Source organism: Oncorhynchus mykiss, chromosome 11 (genome assembly GCF_057628025.1).
Source record: "Oncorhynchus mykiss isolate SJ-2025 chromosome 11, ASM5762802v1, whole genome shotgun sequence".
In the NCBI taxonomy this organism is placed as follows: Eukaryota; Metazoa; Chordata; class Actinopteri; order Salmoniformes; family Salmonidae; genus Oncorhynchus; species Oncorhynchus mykiss.
In genome coordinates, this window is record NC_143032.1 from 16,633,304 (window position 1) to 16,649,616 (window position 16,313).

The window sequence follows — 16,313 nt, forward strand, 5'->3', positions numbered from 1 at the left end:
CTGTGTTTTTCACTGACCAGTAAATACTATAGAAAGGCTTTTTATTCAGAGAGCATGTCAATAGTGTAGAGAACAAAGCATCAGACATTCAGTAATGGAACCAGTCGACATCAAAGTGCTCCTTGTTGGGCAGGGCTACAGTGTCATTCGGGTTCATCTCTATTGGCCAGAGAAAGTTCACTTGGCTTCCTATAGGACCAGAGAGTTGCTACTGTATACATGGGGTGTATTCAGTGAGGTGAAACATTCTTGTTGCAGATAGAAATGTAATAGAGTTGACACTATACCCTATCCTCCATGACAGACAACCCATATGTTTAACAAAGTATTTGTTCTATACAAAACATTTCTATGGCTATGTTGCACCCACTAAACCTACCCATAGTGCTGTACTACTCACCCTGGACTACTGTAGGAAATAAACAAGTGCAAATAAAGAGAAAAGTGCAGAACCAGAAGGAAAAATGGATTAAACCTCAAAGGATCAGGAATGGTCTAATAATACATCTCAACACCAACATTAACTCAGAAACACTAAATTACATTTTATAAATGTGTGACTATCCCATTTTACGTAAAGATAATTACAGTTAATGTTGTGTAAGACAACTCTATAGATTAAACTGAATTCTCTCTATCTTAGATTACGGATAGAAGGATAAATGCACATCATATAGGATATTATGGGGCTTATAAAGGGCTTACAACGTTTTAAAGACACCTGGCCTTCAAGGTAACAGTGACAAACAAATACTGTACATATGGCTCAGTCTTTTCAGTTTCCATCTACGTGAGCTGGTACCCGTGTCTCACTGGGCCGGCTCCAGGGGGCCGGCTCCAGGGGGCCTACTCTCACCTGTGGCCAAAGCCAGGCCACTGGTACTTTTCAGCTGGCATTTACATAATGGCTAACTGTGAACTTTAACACCTTCTCACAGAGCAACTGTTTTGATGATGCAGAGGTTGTTGATTCTGGTACTACTGTCATTTCTCCTATTCGCTCTGTATCGATAAAACAGTTCATCTCCTGTAAAAACCAAGTACTAGATGTCTCTATTTAGAGGATTTGACCCCAGTCTCAGTGTTCTCCTGTACAGAAATAGTCACTGATAAAGTTCCCAGGTCAGTTTTTCATGTCAGAGGGAGGGGTATGGTTATGGGACAAAGAGGAGGGGTTAAAGCACAGATTGAGATTCCATTTCTATGGTTATAAGTTCTTCTTCTTTGATGTGTCTTGTAGATGGGCGTGGTTCTCTTGTAGATGGGCGTGGTTCTCTTGTAGATGGGCATGGTTCTCTTGTAGATGGGCGTGGTTCTCTTGTAGATGGCCGTGGTTCTCTTGTAGATGGGCGTGGTTCTCTTGTAGATGGGCGTGGTTCTCTTGGAGATGGGAGTGGTTCTCTTGGAGATGGGAGTGGTTATCTTGGAGATGGGAGTGGTTATCTTGGAGATGGGTGTGGTTCTTGTAGAGAGGCAGGGTTGTTGTGTAGAGGGGCTGTACTATGATTCATTGTATTATCAGGTTTGTTGAGTTTCCCAGACTGCTGGTCTAGCTGCTCCTGGTTTCGTCTGAGAGAGTGGTTTCTCAGGTGGGCAGTGAGGCCCCTCTGGGTCAGCTGGTAGATGCGACACTCATAACAGTAGTAGGGTGTCACGGACAAGTGTCTAACCTGATGTTTTAGGAAGCTGTCGATCGAGTTAAAGGTTTTTCCACACTCCTCACAGTGTGGGACCCTGCCCGGGTGTTCCAAGTCATAGTGCTTTTTAGTTGTGTACTTTCGCAGGATCTCCAGTGAGCAGAAGGAGCAGCGGAACGTCAACTTGTGGACACTGGTATGACAACGAGAGTGCTTGTCCAGGCTAGTTTGGTTTCTGTAGTATATGTTGCAGAGTGGGCAGAAGAATTTCTTCTTATGGCTGGGTTGGTATTGATTCTGCTGCACCTGGGCTGTCAGGTAAGCATCATAAGCCTTCATCTTCTGCTCCTGGGCTACCTGGGATTTCTGGGCTTTCTGGGCTTTCTGGGCTCGCTGGGATTTCTGGGCTTTCTGGGCTTTCAGGTAAGCATCATAGGCCTTCATCTTCTGCTCCTGGGCTCCCTGGGATTTCTGGATAGTCTCCAAGGCCGCCTTCTTCTTCTTGTCATCCTTTACACGGTGGAAGCGGATGTGATTCCACAGGGACCTCTTAGTTGTGTAGTGTTTGGGGCAGAGTGGCACTGGGCAGGTGTATTTTGCATCATTGCAGCAGCCGGTCTTGTGCTCCATTAACTCACTTCGGGACTGGAAGGTGTTGCTGCACTGTGGGCAGCAGAACCCTGCCACTCTCTTCTTTCGCTTCTTCTCTTCTTCCTCCACAGTCTGACCTTTCTGTCTCTCCCGCTCTTCCTCCCTCGCCCTCTCTGCAATCATCTTCCACTCATCTTCCTCTGTTTTCTTCCTCTCTTGCTCCCATCTCCACCACTGCGGCCCCGGGAGCTTTTTCCGTCTCCCTTTTTTCACCCACATCCCTTCCATTCTGCCCTCTCCCCTCTCCTCTATCCTCCATCCCTCCTCCTCCTTCTCCTCCCCTAACACATATTCCCTCCATCCCTCCTCCTCCTCCTCCTCCTCCTCCCCTAACACATATTCCCTCCATTCCTCCTCCTCTGGTTTTGAGTTTTCTATCACAAACACCTCCACCTCATGCGCCGTCACATTCATTTTCTCCATCATCCATTCTTTCATTCTGCCCTTTCCCTTCATCCTCTCTTCCCTGTGAATCTCTGTTACCATGGCATCATAGCCTCCATCTTGGTGAGAGTGTGAGTATTCCATCCCATACTCTCCTCCCTCTTTCTTCCTTTCTCCTGTGTGTGAGTCTCCTATTTTCACCACTCTAATCTGGTCATAGCTCCCTGCAATGCTCGCGTCCTGTCCAACATTTTCCTCTTTGATTGAACTAAACGACTTCTTGATTGAACCCAACAAATTGTTTGAGCGATTCGCCTGCGAGTCCACCTCCCTGTCCACTGGCTCCTCCTTGATGCCAGTCTTTTTTACTTCCAACATCCCAGTCCCCTTTGCACTCTCAGCGGACACCTGTGAGATGGACAAGAAGTGTTTCATTATTTAATTTAAGTTACAGTGTTTGGGCTACACTTGGTTTAAGCCTGGAAGACACATTTTATATGGCCATAAAGTTTAAGAACAAAAAAATACTATAAGAACAAAAAATATGATTTGTTGGTGGTGTGGAGTGGGAAAGGTGAAAGACATGAACTACTTAATTGGCGGCAAATGTTTATAGCATTGCGCCGCCATCTTCTTTACTATAGGGCAATTCCATGGTAACAGAATTGTGCTGAAACTTACATTGTTCACATAAAATGTATGCCACACAAAAACCCATTGATTTCAAAAGTTTAACAAGCCATAAAACTATGCACAAGGACTACTTTTAAAGAAGTACACTGATTTTTACAATAACACATTTACTGGAAGAACTGTCAAGATGCCAAGTTTGGTCAAATCATTTTGGTAAAATCTCTGTTTTTTGTGTGTCCACATTTTCCAAAACTGCCAAATATCTGCTCCAGATTTAGACTGGACCAGACCAAATCTGAACCAATCACAGACGTTTATGTTTCACAAGTTTGTACAGACAAAGTACAGCACTCTAGAGTACAGTACATTAGTGTACTCAAATTTAGTGTGCTCTGTGTACTGTACAATACTCTACTTTTCTTTACTGTGCTCTACTGTCCAAATTTGTGAACCCAACTGTCGTTTGTGACTACTACGATTTCCCATTGTAGCCAATTCAATTGCTGAAATTCCGTTACTGATTTGATAACGGATTTCAAGTTCTAATCAATAAAAAAATTCCTAAACAAAATTGATTTCAGTAAAAACACTAACTAATTGATAGGCCTACCTTTACTTGTTACTTCTGTAAACGTTCACTATCCTTCCTCCTCATGAGGGAGAGAAATGAGAAAATATCTTAAAGATACGGTATGTGGATTTTTGGTAATGGAATTTCAAGCCACAACGCAATGTTTCTTAAACTTACAAAAGGCAACATTTCGGCAAGTGTTAATATTAGTTGGCAACGGTCTTTACGTTAACATATTAACGTATTTTGATGTATTTATAATACCTTTTAAGACTTTTTCTTGCAGATGTTTTCTAAGACCTCTTTTCCATCTGTTTGACCAGAAATCAAAGCCTTTGCTTATTAAAAACATTTGTGATGGAAAATGGTTGACAAATGTAAATATGCCTTAAAGCCCACACCAGTAGAAAGTAGGAGGTCGACCGATTAAATCGGGATGGCCAATTAATTAGGGACGATTTCAAGTTTTCATAACAAATCGGTAATTGGCCTTTTTGGACGCCGATTATGGCCGATTACATTGCAATCCACGAGGAGACTGCGTGGCAGGCTAACCACATGTTACACGAGTGCAGCATCAAAAGAGCCTTGTGGCTGCAAGGAGCCAAGGTAAGTTGCTAGCTAGCATTAAACTTATCTTATAAAAAACAATCAATCTTCACATAATCACTAGTTAACCTAGTAATATCATCATCCATATGTAGTTAACTAGCTTGTCCTGCGTTGCATATAATCAATGAGGGGCCTGTTAATTTATCATCGAATCACAGCTTACTTCAACTTCGCCAAACAGGTGATGATTTAACAAAAGCGCATTCGTGAAAAAGAACAATTGTCGCACAAATGTGTCTAACCATAAACATCAATGTCTTTCTTAAAATCAATACAAAGTATATATTTTTTAAACCTGCATATTTAGTTAAAAGAAATTCATGTTAGCAGGCAATATTAACTAGGGAAATTATGTTACTTCTCTTGCGTTCAGTGCAAGCAGAGTCAGGGTATATGCTGCAGTTTGGGCTGCCTGGCTCATTGAGAACTGTGTGAAGACCATTTCTTCCTAACAAAGACTAATTAATTTGCCAGAATTTTACATAATGACATAACATTGAAGGTTGTGCAATGTAACAGCAATATTTAGACTTAGGTTTGCCACCCTTTCGATAAAATACAGAACGGTTCGAAATGATGCTCTTATTTCTGTGTGTTTATTATGTTAGAATTAAGTCTATGATTTGATAGAGCAGTCTGACTGAGCGGTGGTAGGCAGCAGCAGGCTCGTAAGCATTCATTCAAATAGTACTTTACTGCATTTGCCAGCAGCTCTTAACAATGCTTGAAGCACAGCACTGTTTATATGACTTCAAGCCTATCAACTCCAGAGATTAGGCTGGCAATACTAAAGTGCCTATAAGAACATCCAATAGTCAAAGATAAATGAAATACAGATGGTACAGAGAGAAATGGTTGGCGGGTCATAATTCCTATAGTAACTTGCGGCTGAACTTGAAAGGGGTTTCTTTGTTATTTTACCGTTCATGTCTTTATCTACTTCAAATATGGTCTGTGTTTCGTGCAGGCTTACACTGCCTCAGCTTTTTGATACTCATGTAAAACTGTCTAGAATAAGGTAACGTTTGTCAACATATTTTCATAAATCCACTCTACAAAAAAATATTTGCCTATATTTAGCCAATCAGAGTTACCTTATCCTATGGATATCTACACAGTTATCAAATTGGTAAGGTGTTGTAAACCTAAACGAAACAGACCTTATTTGAAGTGAATCTAAAAACATCCTGTGGAATAAATGAATGAATTAACCGCCTTTCAGATTTATTTTGCTGGAAGGTGTCATGGGAATTATGACTCACACTTTGGTAGTCAATTATTACCATGCACATGATTAAAATAGGATTTCCTGCATATAGAAATTACAGTTTTTGTTTTCAACATTCATCATAGGTAACTTAAATTCTAGTTTTATTATTCAAACAGTTGAGAGTATGCGTCTCCTAGCAGACACTTCAGTATCCTTGTCACTTCAGAGAGCTGTGCGTGTGTGTGTACAATTATATTAATTTTACAGATGGCAGAGAAAAGCAGAGAACCAGTGTGGGACTATTACATTGAATTGGCACCAGGGAAAGCAAGGTGTCTTATTTGTGATAAAGATGTAAGCATGAGGTCAGCAACGGCTAAATCAAAACATACCACTAACCTGGGGAATCACCTTAACACCCATCCAAAAGCCCATAAGGAATCACCTTAGGAACACCCATCCAAAAGCCCATAAGGAATCACCTTAGGAACACCCATCCAAAAGCCCATAAGGAAGCAATGATGAAAAATGCAAACGCAAATTCTTCACAAGGAAAAAGGATACAGACACGTCAGACATCGCAGGCTACAATCTTACAACTGTTTAATAAACAAGCAAAATGGCCAAGAAGATGGATGAAGCAATTATTGAGATGATTGATACGGACAACCAGCCATTCACAGTGGTGTCTGACGTTGGTTTTCCGAGGCTGAACCCCGGTACAGGATCAAAGATGAAAAATTATACCGCGCAGAAATGCTAGATAAAACACATTAAAAAGAGTTGTGATGAAAGTGAAGAATCTGGTGGCACCAGTGAACGCTCCACACATGGCATTCACAACTGACTGCTGGTCAGGCACTACAGAGTCCCTGAGGAGCCTTACTGGACATATCATTGACAATATTTGGACAAGAAAGCAGGTTGTGCTGAAAGTCAAGACTGTGACTGGATCACACACAGGAAACTACATCAGAGAGATGTTTTTGAACATGTTGGAATACTGGGAAATCTACACAGGGACGTGTAGTGCTGGTCCTCAGAGACAGTGGGGCAAACATGGTGAAAGGTATGAGACTGGCAGATCTTCCAAACTTCAGCTGCAGTGCACACACCCTATAGCTTGTAATCAATGATGGACTATCCAGTCAGAGAGCTGTGCTAGACATTATTCTCATGTTGAAGAGCTGTGCATCTCACTTTGACCACTCTGTACTGGCTGTTAGAGCCGATTTGGACATATTTCTTTAAAAGACTGAACATACCGAGCTCCATGTACATTTGTGTAAATATATTAAATATTAATGTACATGATGAAATATTAGGTACGTACCTTTATGATTTATATTTACCTGATTGAGATATATTCATTTGTTGTTAGTGTAACTCAGTTTTGCCCCCCCCTCTTGCCCATTCATTGTATTGTGGTAAGTGTGTTAGGATAAAAGGCAGGAAGTTGGGCCTTCGGGGGAGTCCTTGCTAGATGCAGGAGCAGTATAGTTTTTTGACCATACAGACATACATACATACATACATACATACAGGTCATATTATGTATTTTCCATATCAAGTAATCTATGCTTTAAGTTGATTGGATAATCATTTCTTTGTTAGATATAAGAAGAATAAACATTTTTGTTGCACCATATCCCTGGATGGCATTGAATGTTTGGCCGTTTGGAAACCTTGAGTGTGGACTGTATGCTTACCAAACAACCCCGCTTCAGGCTTGGGCAGTGGCTATGGTAAAGAGGAAAGGAAGCCACTACACTGGCCAAACAGAGGCTGAGGGCCATTCAGGAAGATTTTGGCCTTTCCCAAACACAGCATCATCCAAGAAGTTCAAACTCGCTGGAACTCAACACTACACATGTTACAGAGGATGTTTGAACAGAGGCGTGCACTGAATGTGTATGCAGGTGAATACGGACACAGTGGGACATTGTCTCTAACCTAATTGAGACTCTGGCACCTATGGAGGAGGTGACACTGGAGATGAGCGACTTCATCAGCTCTACAGCAGCAAGCATCATCCCCAGTGTGTCGGTGCTGAAGCTGATGCAGGAGGGTTCTTCTACTCAAGGCATCAACATTTTACGGAAAACCATGTTGGACAGTCTGACAAGGCGGTGCTCCAAGAAACTGTCCTGGATCCACGTTACAAGAGCTAGACCTTCACCTCAGGGACAGCACTAGAGAAAGACAAAAGAGTGGCTGAAGGAGTCTGACCTACTACGGAGTCCAAATCCCAGAGCCACAGCAGAATGGACTAGCAGAATGAAGACAGACTTCAATCACTTGCTCCACTGGCAAAGAAGTTTCTGTCCCCCACCTTCTTCGGTCCCAAGTAGAGGTCGACCGATTCTGATTTTTCAACGCCGATACGGATATTATTGGAGGACCAAAAAAAAAACAATACCGATTAATTGGACAATTTTTTGAATGTATTTATTTATTTATAATAATGACAAAATAAGTGTTAATTCAGTATTGTTGTAATTGACTTAATATAATACATCAATCAAATCAATTTAGCCTCAAATAAATAATGAAACATGTTCAATTTGGTTTAAATAATGCAAAAACAAAGTGTTGGAGAAGAAAGTAAAAGTGCAATATGTGCCATGTAAAAAAAAAGCTAAGTTCCTTGCTCAGAACATGAGAACATATGAAAGCTGGTGGTTTCTTTTAACATGAGTCTTCAATATTCCCAGGTAAGTAGTTTTAGGTTGTAGTTATTATAGGACTATTTCTCTCTATACCATTTGTATTTCATATACCTTTGACTATTGGATGTTCTTATAGGCCCTTTAGTATTGCCAGTGTAACAGTATAGCTTACGTCCCTCTCCTCGACAACAGCCACCCTTGGGGAACAACTACTTCAAGTTCTCAGAGCGAATTACGTCACCGATTGAAACGCTATTAGTGCACACCCCGCTACCTAGCTAGCCATTCCCCATTGGTTACACCAGCCTAATCTTGGGAGTTGATAGGCTTGAAGTCATAAACAGCTCAATGCTTGAAGCACAGGGAAGAGCTGCTGGCAAACGCACAAAAGTGCTGTTTGAATGAATGCTTACGAGCCTGCTGCTGCCTACCACCGCTCAGTCAGACTGCTCTATCAAATATCAAATCATAGACTTAATTATAACATAATTACACACAGAGCCTTAAGTCATTAATATGGTCAAACTATCATTTCGAAAACAAAACGTTTATTCTTTCAGTGAAATACGGAACCGTTCCATATTTTATCTAACAGGTGGCATCCAAGTCTAAATATTCCTGTTACATTGCGCAACCTTCAATGTTGTGTCATAATTACGTAAAATTCTGCCAAATTAGTTTGCAACGAGCCAGACGGCCCACCCTGGTGCATGTACCCTGACTCTGTGTGTAATTAACGCAAGAGAAGTGACACAATTTCCCTAGTTTAATATTGCCTGCTAACCTGGATTTCTTTTAACTAAATATGCAGGTTTAAATAAATATACCTCTGTGTATTGATTTTAAGAAAGGCATTGATGTTTACGGTTAGGTATATTCATGCAACGATTGTGCTTTTTTCGCAAATGCGCTTTTGTTAAGTCATCCCGTTTGGCGAAGTTGGTCTTCACACAGTTCGCAACGAGCCAGGCGGCCCAAACTGCTGCATAGAGCCTGACTGCATAGAGCCTGTTGCACAGAACGCAAGAGAAGTGACATAATTTCCCTAGTTAAAAGAAATTCATGTTAGCCGGCAATATTAACTAAATATGCAGGTTTAAAAATATATACTTGTGTTTTGATTTTAAGAAAGGCGTTGATGTTTATGGTTAGGTGCACATTGGTGCAACGACAGTGCTTTTTTCGCGAATGCGCTTGTTAAATCACCCGTTTGTCGAAGTAGGCTATGATTCAATGATATATTAACAGGCACCGCATCGATTATATGCAATGCAGGACAAGCTAGATAAACTAGTAATAGTTAACTAGTGATTATGTTAAGATTGATTGTTTTTATAAGATCCGTTTAATGCTAGCTAGCACCTTACCGTGGCTCCTTGCTGCACTCGCATAACAGGTAGTCAGCCTGCCACGCAGTCTCCTCGTGGAGTGCAATGTAATCGGCCGTGATTGGTGTCCAGAAATGCCGATTACCGATTGTTATGGAAACTTGAAATCGGACCTAATTAAATCGGCCATTCCGATTAATCGGTCGACCTCTAGTCCCAAGTGAGAGTGTTCAGTGAGGTGGGGATCATTTACGATAAGTGGAGGAGCAGACTGACAGGGGAATATGCAGACAAGCTCTGCTTTTTGCACTACAACCTAAAACTTCTTACCTGGGAATTTTGAAGACTCATGTTAAAAGGAACCACCAGCTTTCATATGTTCTCATGTTCTGAGAAAGGAACTTAAATATGAGCTTTTTTACATGGCACATATTGCACTTTTACTTTCCTCTCCAACACTGTTTTTGTATTATTTAAACCAAATTGAACATGTTTCATTATTTATTTGAGACTAAATTGATTTTATTAATGTATTATATTAAGTTAAAATAAAAGTGTTCATTCAGTATTGTTGTAATTGTCATTATTACAAATATATATATGTAAAAAATTGTCTGATTAATCAGTATCGTTTTTTCTGGTCCTCTAATAAATCGGTATCGGCGTTGAAAAATCATAAAAATCGGTCGACCTCTAGTAGAAAGCCACTTTTCTAGCTGAAAGACGATGGCCAGAGCTTACCCAGGATGCTGCACAACAACTTAGGTTGGGCTTGAAGTGACAAACCCGAACTCCACGCTTCGTGCAAATTCATGCCAATGCCTTATCTTTTCCTATGAAATTATGTGTAAATTATTTTTAGCCTCGGTTTCGTTTCAGGGCTGGGTTTTATTTGAATGGTACCACCCACCAGCATGGCATTGTTTCTTAATCATAAACACCTGCAAAGTTTGAGTCGCAACTGAGCTGAGCAATATAATAGATAACCTTTGGCAACAGCAAAGATGATGGATAATTGAGCAATAAATGCAGGAGTGGGTGTGGTATAATTACATTGGTAACCAGTTTATAATATCAATAAGCCACCTTGGGGGTTTGTGGTACATGGCCAATATACCACGGCTAAAGGCTGTTCCTACGCACGGCGCAAGGTGGAGTGCCTGGACACAGCCCTTAGCCGTGGTATATTGGCCATGTACCACAAACCCCTGAGGTGCCTTATTGATATTATAAACTGGTTACCAATATAATTAGAGCAGTTAAAATACATAGTCATACCCCTGATATACGGTCCGATATACCAGGCTGTCAGCCAATCAGCATTCAAGGCTCGAACCACCCAGTTTATAAATGAAGATACACTATATACACAAAAATATGTGGACACCCATTCAAATGAATTGATATGCCTATTTCAGCCACACCCGTTGCTGAAAGGTGTATAAAATTGAGCACACAGTCATGCAATCTCCATAGACAAACATTGGCAGTAAAATGCCTTACTGAAGAGCTCAGAGACTTTCAACGTGGCACCGTCATAGGATGCCACCTTTCCAACAAGTCAGTTTTTCCAATTTCTGCCTTGCTAGAGCTGCCCCGGTCAACTGTAAGTGCTATTATTGTGAAGTGGAAACGTCTAGGAGCAACAACGGCTCAACTGCAAAGTGGTAGGCCACACAAGCTTACAGAACAGTACCTGAGTGCTGAAGCTCGTAAAAATTGTCTGTCCTCGGTTGCAACACTCTACCAAGTTCCAAAATGCCTCTGGAAGCAACGTCAACACAAGAACTGTTCGTCGGGACGTTCATGAAATGGGTTTCCATGGCCGAGCAGCTACACACAAGCCTAAGATCACCATGCGCAATGCCTAGCATTGGCTGGAGTGGTGTAAAGCTCGCAGCCATTGGACCAGTGGAAACTCATTCTCTGGAGTGATGAATCACGCTTCACCATCTGGCAGTCCGACGGATGAATCTGGGTTTGGTGGATGCCAGGAGAATGCTACCTGCCCCAATGCATAGCGCCAACTGTACAGTTTGGTAGAAGAGGAATAATGGTCTGGGGCTGTTTTTCATGTTTCGGCCTAGGCCCCTTAGCTCCAGCGAAGGCAAATCTTAGCACTACAGCATACAATTACATTCTAGACGATTCTGTGCTTCTAACTTTGTGGCAACAGTTTGGGGAAGGCCCTATTTCAGCATGAAAATGCCCCATGTACAAAGCCAGGTCCATACAGAAATGGTTTGTCGAGATCGATGTGGAAGAACTTGACTGGCCTGCACAGAGCCCTGACCTCAACCCCATCAAACACCTTTGGGATGAATTGGAACTCCGACTCTGAGCCAGGCCTAATCGCCCAACATCCGACCTCACTCTTGTGGTTGAATGGAAGCAAGTCCCTGCAGCAATGTTCCAACATCTTGTGGAAAGCCTTCCCAACAGAGTGGAGGCTATTATAGCAGCAAAAGGGGGGACCAACTCAATATTAATGCCCATGATTTTGGAATGAGATGTTCGATGAGCAGGTAGTGACATTCTTTCGGTCATGTAGTGTAGTTCACTCAGGCCGTTTACCATTGAAGAAAATGGTCAGTTCCGGGTCTTTCATAGACAGGTTGGTTGTTTAGCAACAGAAACGATGCGTACAACCATGGGGCAAAACAGATGAGGTTGGCTTCGATTGTTGACAACATGTAAGCTATATTTCGTCTCCAATGTTAATTGAGAACATAAATACATTTGCACACTGACCACTTGTCTCTTAAATATATTGTTACAGTTGTTGGTTAGCTAGCTAGAGAATTTTAGACATATTAGCATTGACATGAAATCAGTCAAAACACCTCAAATTAAGACATGGTATCAATAACGAGCCACTTAAGATTCCTCACATGGCAGTTTCTTGTCATTCTTGCTAGCAATCTGGCCATCCGGAATCACAACAACAGGCTGACTTCTGCCCCAGCTACAGCTGCCTGAGCCATGGAGCAAATTAAAATAGGTTGCACCCCCACATTTTCACCAGCAACTAATCATAATATATTGGAAATTTAAAGTTTCACTTATTTTGCTCTAGTCTGTCTAAAAAAAATATGGTAAATGGTCAAATTGCGTGTGATATGCATTTTGGAACCCCGTTCCCCCAAGATGAATGGTTTTGGCCACACTTCACTGCTATGACTAATGCAGCTAGAAATCAAGTGTCTATCCTACACTGAACAAAAATATAAATGCAACATGCAACAATTTCAAAGATTTGACTGAGTTAAAGTTATTTTAAGATGCGTGTATTGTTAGATATTACTGCACTGTTTGAGCTAGAAACACAAGCATTTCACTACACCACAATAACATCTGTTAAATATGTGTATGTGACCAATAAAATGTAATTTAGATTTATAAGGAAATCCATCAATTGAAATAAATGCATTAGGCCCTAATCTATGGATTTCACATGACTGGGAATACAGATATGCATCTGTTTGTCACAGATACCTGTAAAAATGTTTTAAATAGGGTGTGGATCAAAAGAACAGTCAGTATATGGCGTGACCACCATTTACCTCATTCAGAGTCACATCTCCTTCGCATAGAGTTGATCAGGCTGTTGATTGTAGCCTGTGGGATATTGTCCCACTCTTCTTCCATGGCTGTGCAAATTTTCTGGATATTGGCAGGAACTGGAACACGCCCTCACACAAGTTGATTCAGAGCATCCCAAACATGCTTTCATGGCATGGGTGACATGTCCAGTGAGTATGCAGGCCATGGAAGAACTGGGACATTTTCAGCTTCAAGGAATTGTGTACAGATGGGGGCTGTGCATTATCATGCTATAACATGAGGTGATGGCGGCGAATAAATGGCACGAACAATGGGCCTCATGATCTCGTCATGGTAATTCTTTGCATTTAAATTGCCATTGATAAAATGCAATTGTGGTCATTGTCCATATCTTATGTCTGCCCATACCATAACCCCACCATGGGGCACTCTGTTCACAACGTTGACCACAGCAAACCGATCGCCCACACAACGCCATACACGCTGTCTGATATCTGCCCGAGTATAGTTGAAACCGGAATTCATCAGTGAAGAGCACACTTCGCCAGCGTGCAAGTGGCTATCGAAGGTGAGCATTTGCCCTCTGAAGTCGGTTATGATGCCGAAGCCAGGTCAAGACTCTGGTGAGGATGACGAGCATGCAGATGAGCTTCCCTAAAACATTTTTTTGACAGTTTGTGCAGAAATTCTTTGGTTGTGCAAACCAACAGTTTCATCAGTTGTCAGTGTGGCTGGTCTCAGACGATGCTGCAGGTGAAGAAGCCAGATGTGGAGGTCCTGGGCTGGAGCGGTTTCACATGGTCTGCGGTTGTGAGGCCGGTTGGACGTACTGCCAAATTCTCTAAAACAATGTTGGAGGTGGCTTATGGTAGAGAAATGAACATTACATTCTCTGGCAGCAGCTCTGGTGGACATTCCTGCACTCAGTATACCAATTGCACACCCCTCAAAACTTGAGACATCTGTGGCATTGTGTTGTGTGACAAAACTGCAAATTTGAGTGGCCTTTTAATGTCCCCAGCACAAGGTGCACCTGCGTAAATATCATGCTGTTTAATCAGCTTCTTGATATTCCACATCGGTCAGGTGGATGGATTATCTTGGCAAAGGAGAAATGCTCACTAACAGGGATGTAAGCAAATTTGTGCTCAAAATTTGAGATAAATCCACTTTTTGTGAGTATAGAACATTTCTGGGAACTTTTATTTCAGCTCATGAAACATGGGACCAACACTTCATATGTTGTGTTTCTATTTCTGTTCAGTGAATAATGAAAAGGCACCCGTGAAAGATTATGCATTGTGTCCGATGCGCTCAAGGTGTTACATATAATTTGCGGCGTACATCATGGGCAAAGTCATTGTAGCTTGTCATTTCACTTCCCCTAGCTGTGAGAACCATGGCCTCACGAGCCTACCAAAGGTTGCACTGTGCCCATTACAATGTAGAAAAATGTGTCTAGTCCGAACGGTTCAATAGTTAGGCTATCTATATTACCAGAGATTCATCTTATTCTTTCTATGGAGAATTTGCGGTGGCAATCTATGGAAGATGTCAATAGATGGCAAAGCCCAAGATAGTGGTTCTCTACATGCTTATTACAAATCCAGCTCCAGAACCAGCCATAGCCAAGTTGGCTGTATGCGTCGTTCTTTCGGAGATAGAACCTAAAAGACGATTTCCACTATAGGACTGGAATTACGTGGACATAGTGTCAGCTTTGCTCTCTGGTGGGGGCCTTTAATTTAAAATATATATATATATTGACTCTTATCTTTCATTTGACACCCAATTTGACATGATCCTTTGAACTTCACATGTTAGTGCTCATGGGTCCTTGTACATGGAAAAGATCTATAACCTTTTCAGCATACTCTCTTGATTAAAGATGCACTCCGGGATCTTAAGCACAACAAATTCGTAACACATTGCACTAATTGGATTCGTAACAGATCACACTAATGGCAAAAATCATATGATATCATACAAATTACAAAATTCTTAACATATCACACAAATGGATGACGTTGTATGCAAAAAGCGGGGGGCCAATTTTGGCTTATGAGCACCACTTTAAAAACTACTGGCTGAAATTATACAAAAATTTGAGAGTGCATCTTTAACTTATTCGCCTATAGTATACCATCTTTAATTAACTTACCAGCCTATAATATACTGTATTTGATTAATTTACTAGCATATAGTATTCTTACTAGCCTATAGTAGATTGTCTGATTAACTTACTAGCCTGTAGAATACTGTATTTGATGCAGTAGCCTACACAAGTTTAGGTTGGATCCAATGTTACATTAGTTAAGTTTCATAAAACACATACAGATTTACAAAGTTGTAGGCTAGCCTCTTAGCGCAAATATACTCACTGTGTGTTGCCGATACGCCGATGTTTTATCAGTGGAATAAATCGTTGGGACTGCGTCAAGATTTAATATTAACCTCGTGGTGAAACCGAGATCAAGTTTTGTGAAGCACTCTTCTGTAAAGTGGTCGCCACATAAACGGGACACAACTGGAATATTCTCTCCCGAGTTGCTTTCATTAATAAACTGTAGCCACTGTTGACGTCTCTGTGGCTCCTCTGGTAAACTGTAATGAATAATTGCGTCCGATTTATTGGCGCATCCTCTAACAATGCATCTATGGATTTCCATTTGGTGCTTTTCTTTAGCCAGTTATTTTCACATGAAACAGAGCCAAATTTGATATACCTTTTAGCTACTAATTTTGTCGTCACCACTGACCCAGATTGTTGTGCTCTTTGCTAGCCAACTGTTAGCAACAACAACCAAGTTAGCATTGTGGCTAAGCTGTCTACAGTGTTGTCAATAATTAATATCCGCACGTGGACTTTACACATTCTCTCTATTTGTCTATGCCGTTTGAACAGTGGTGAATATGTGTACAATCATATTTTTCAGGTACTAAAATGCTAATTAATGGATTGCAAAAATAGCTAGAAGGTTGCAACTTCTTATGTTTTTGTAACAGAATAGTCGCACGGTCGCCACCTACTGTAGTGGAGTGTTTCTACTGAAC

At 41.2% G+C, this 16,313-nt stretch overlaps 1 protein-coding gene across 1 annotated transcript; it reads right to left on the bottom strand.

The window, feature by feature from the left end:
- Nucleotide 1: 1 nt before the first annotated feature.
- Nucleotides 2-16,276, bottom strand: LOC110535381 (uncharacterized). The gene is made up of 2 exons (XM_021620355.3): nt 15,641-16,276; nt 2-3,080 (listed from the first exon to the last, which is right to left on the bottom strand). Exons 1-2 carry the CDS (start codon nt 15,926-15,928, stop codon nt 1,440-1,442), a joined length of 1,929 nt encoding a protein of 642 aa, XP_021476030.2. The 5' UTR covers nt 15,929-16,276; the 3' UTR covers nt 2-1,439.
- Between the last annotated feature and the right edge of the window lie 37 nt (nt 16,277-16,313).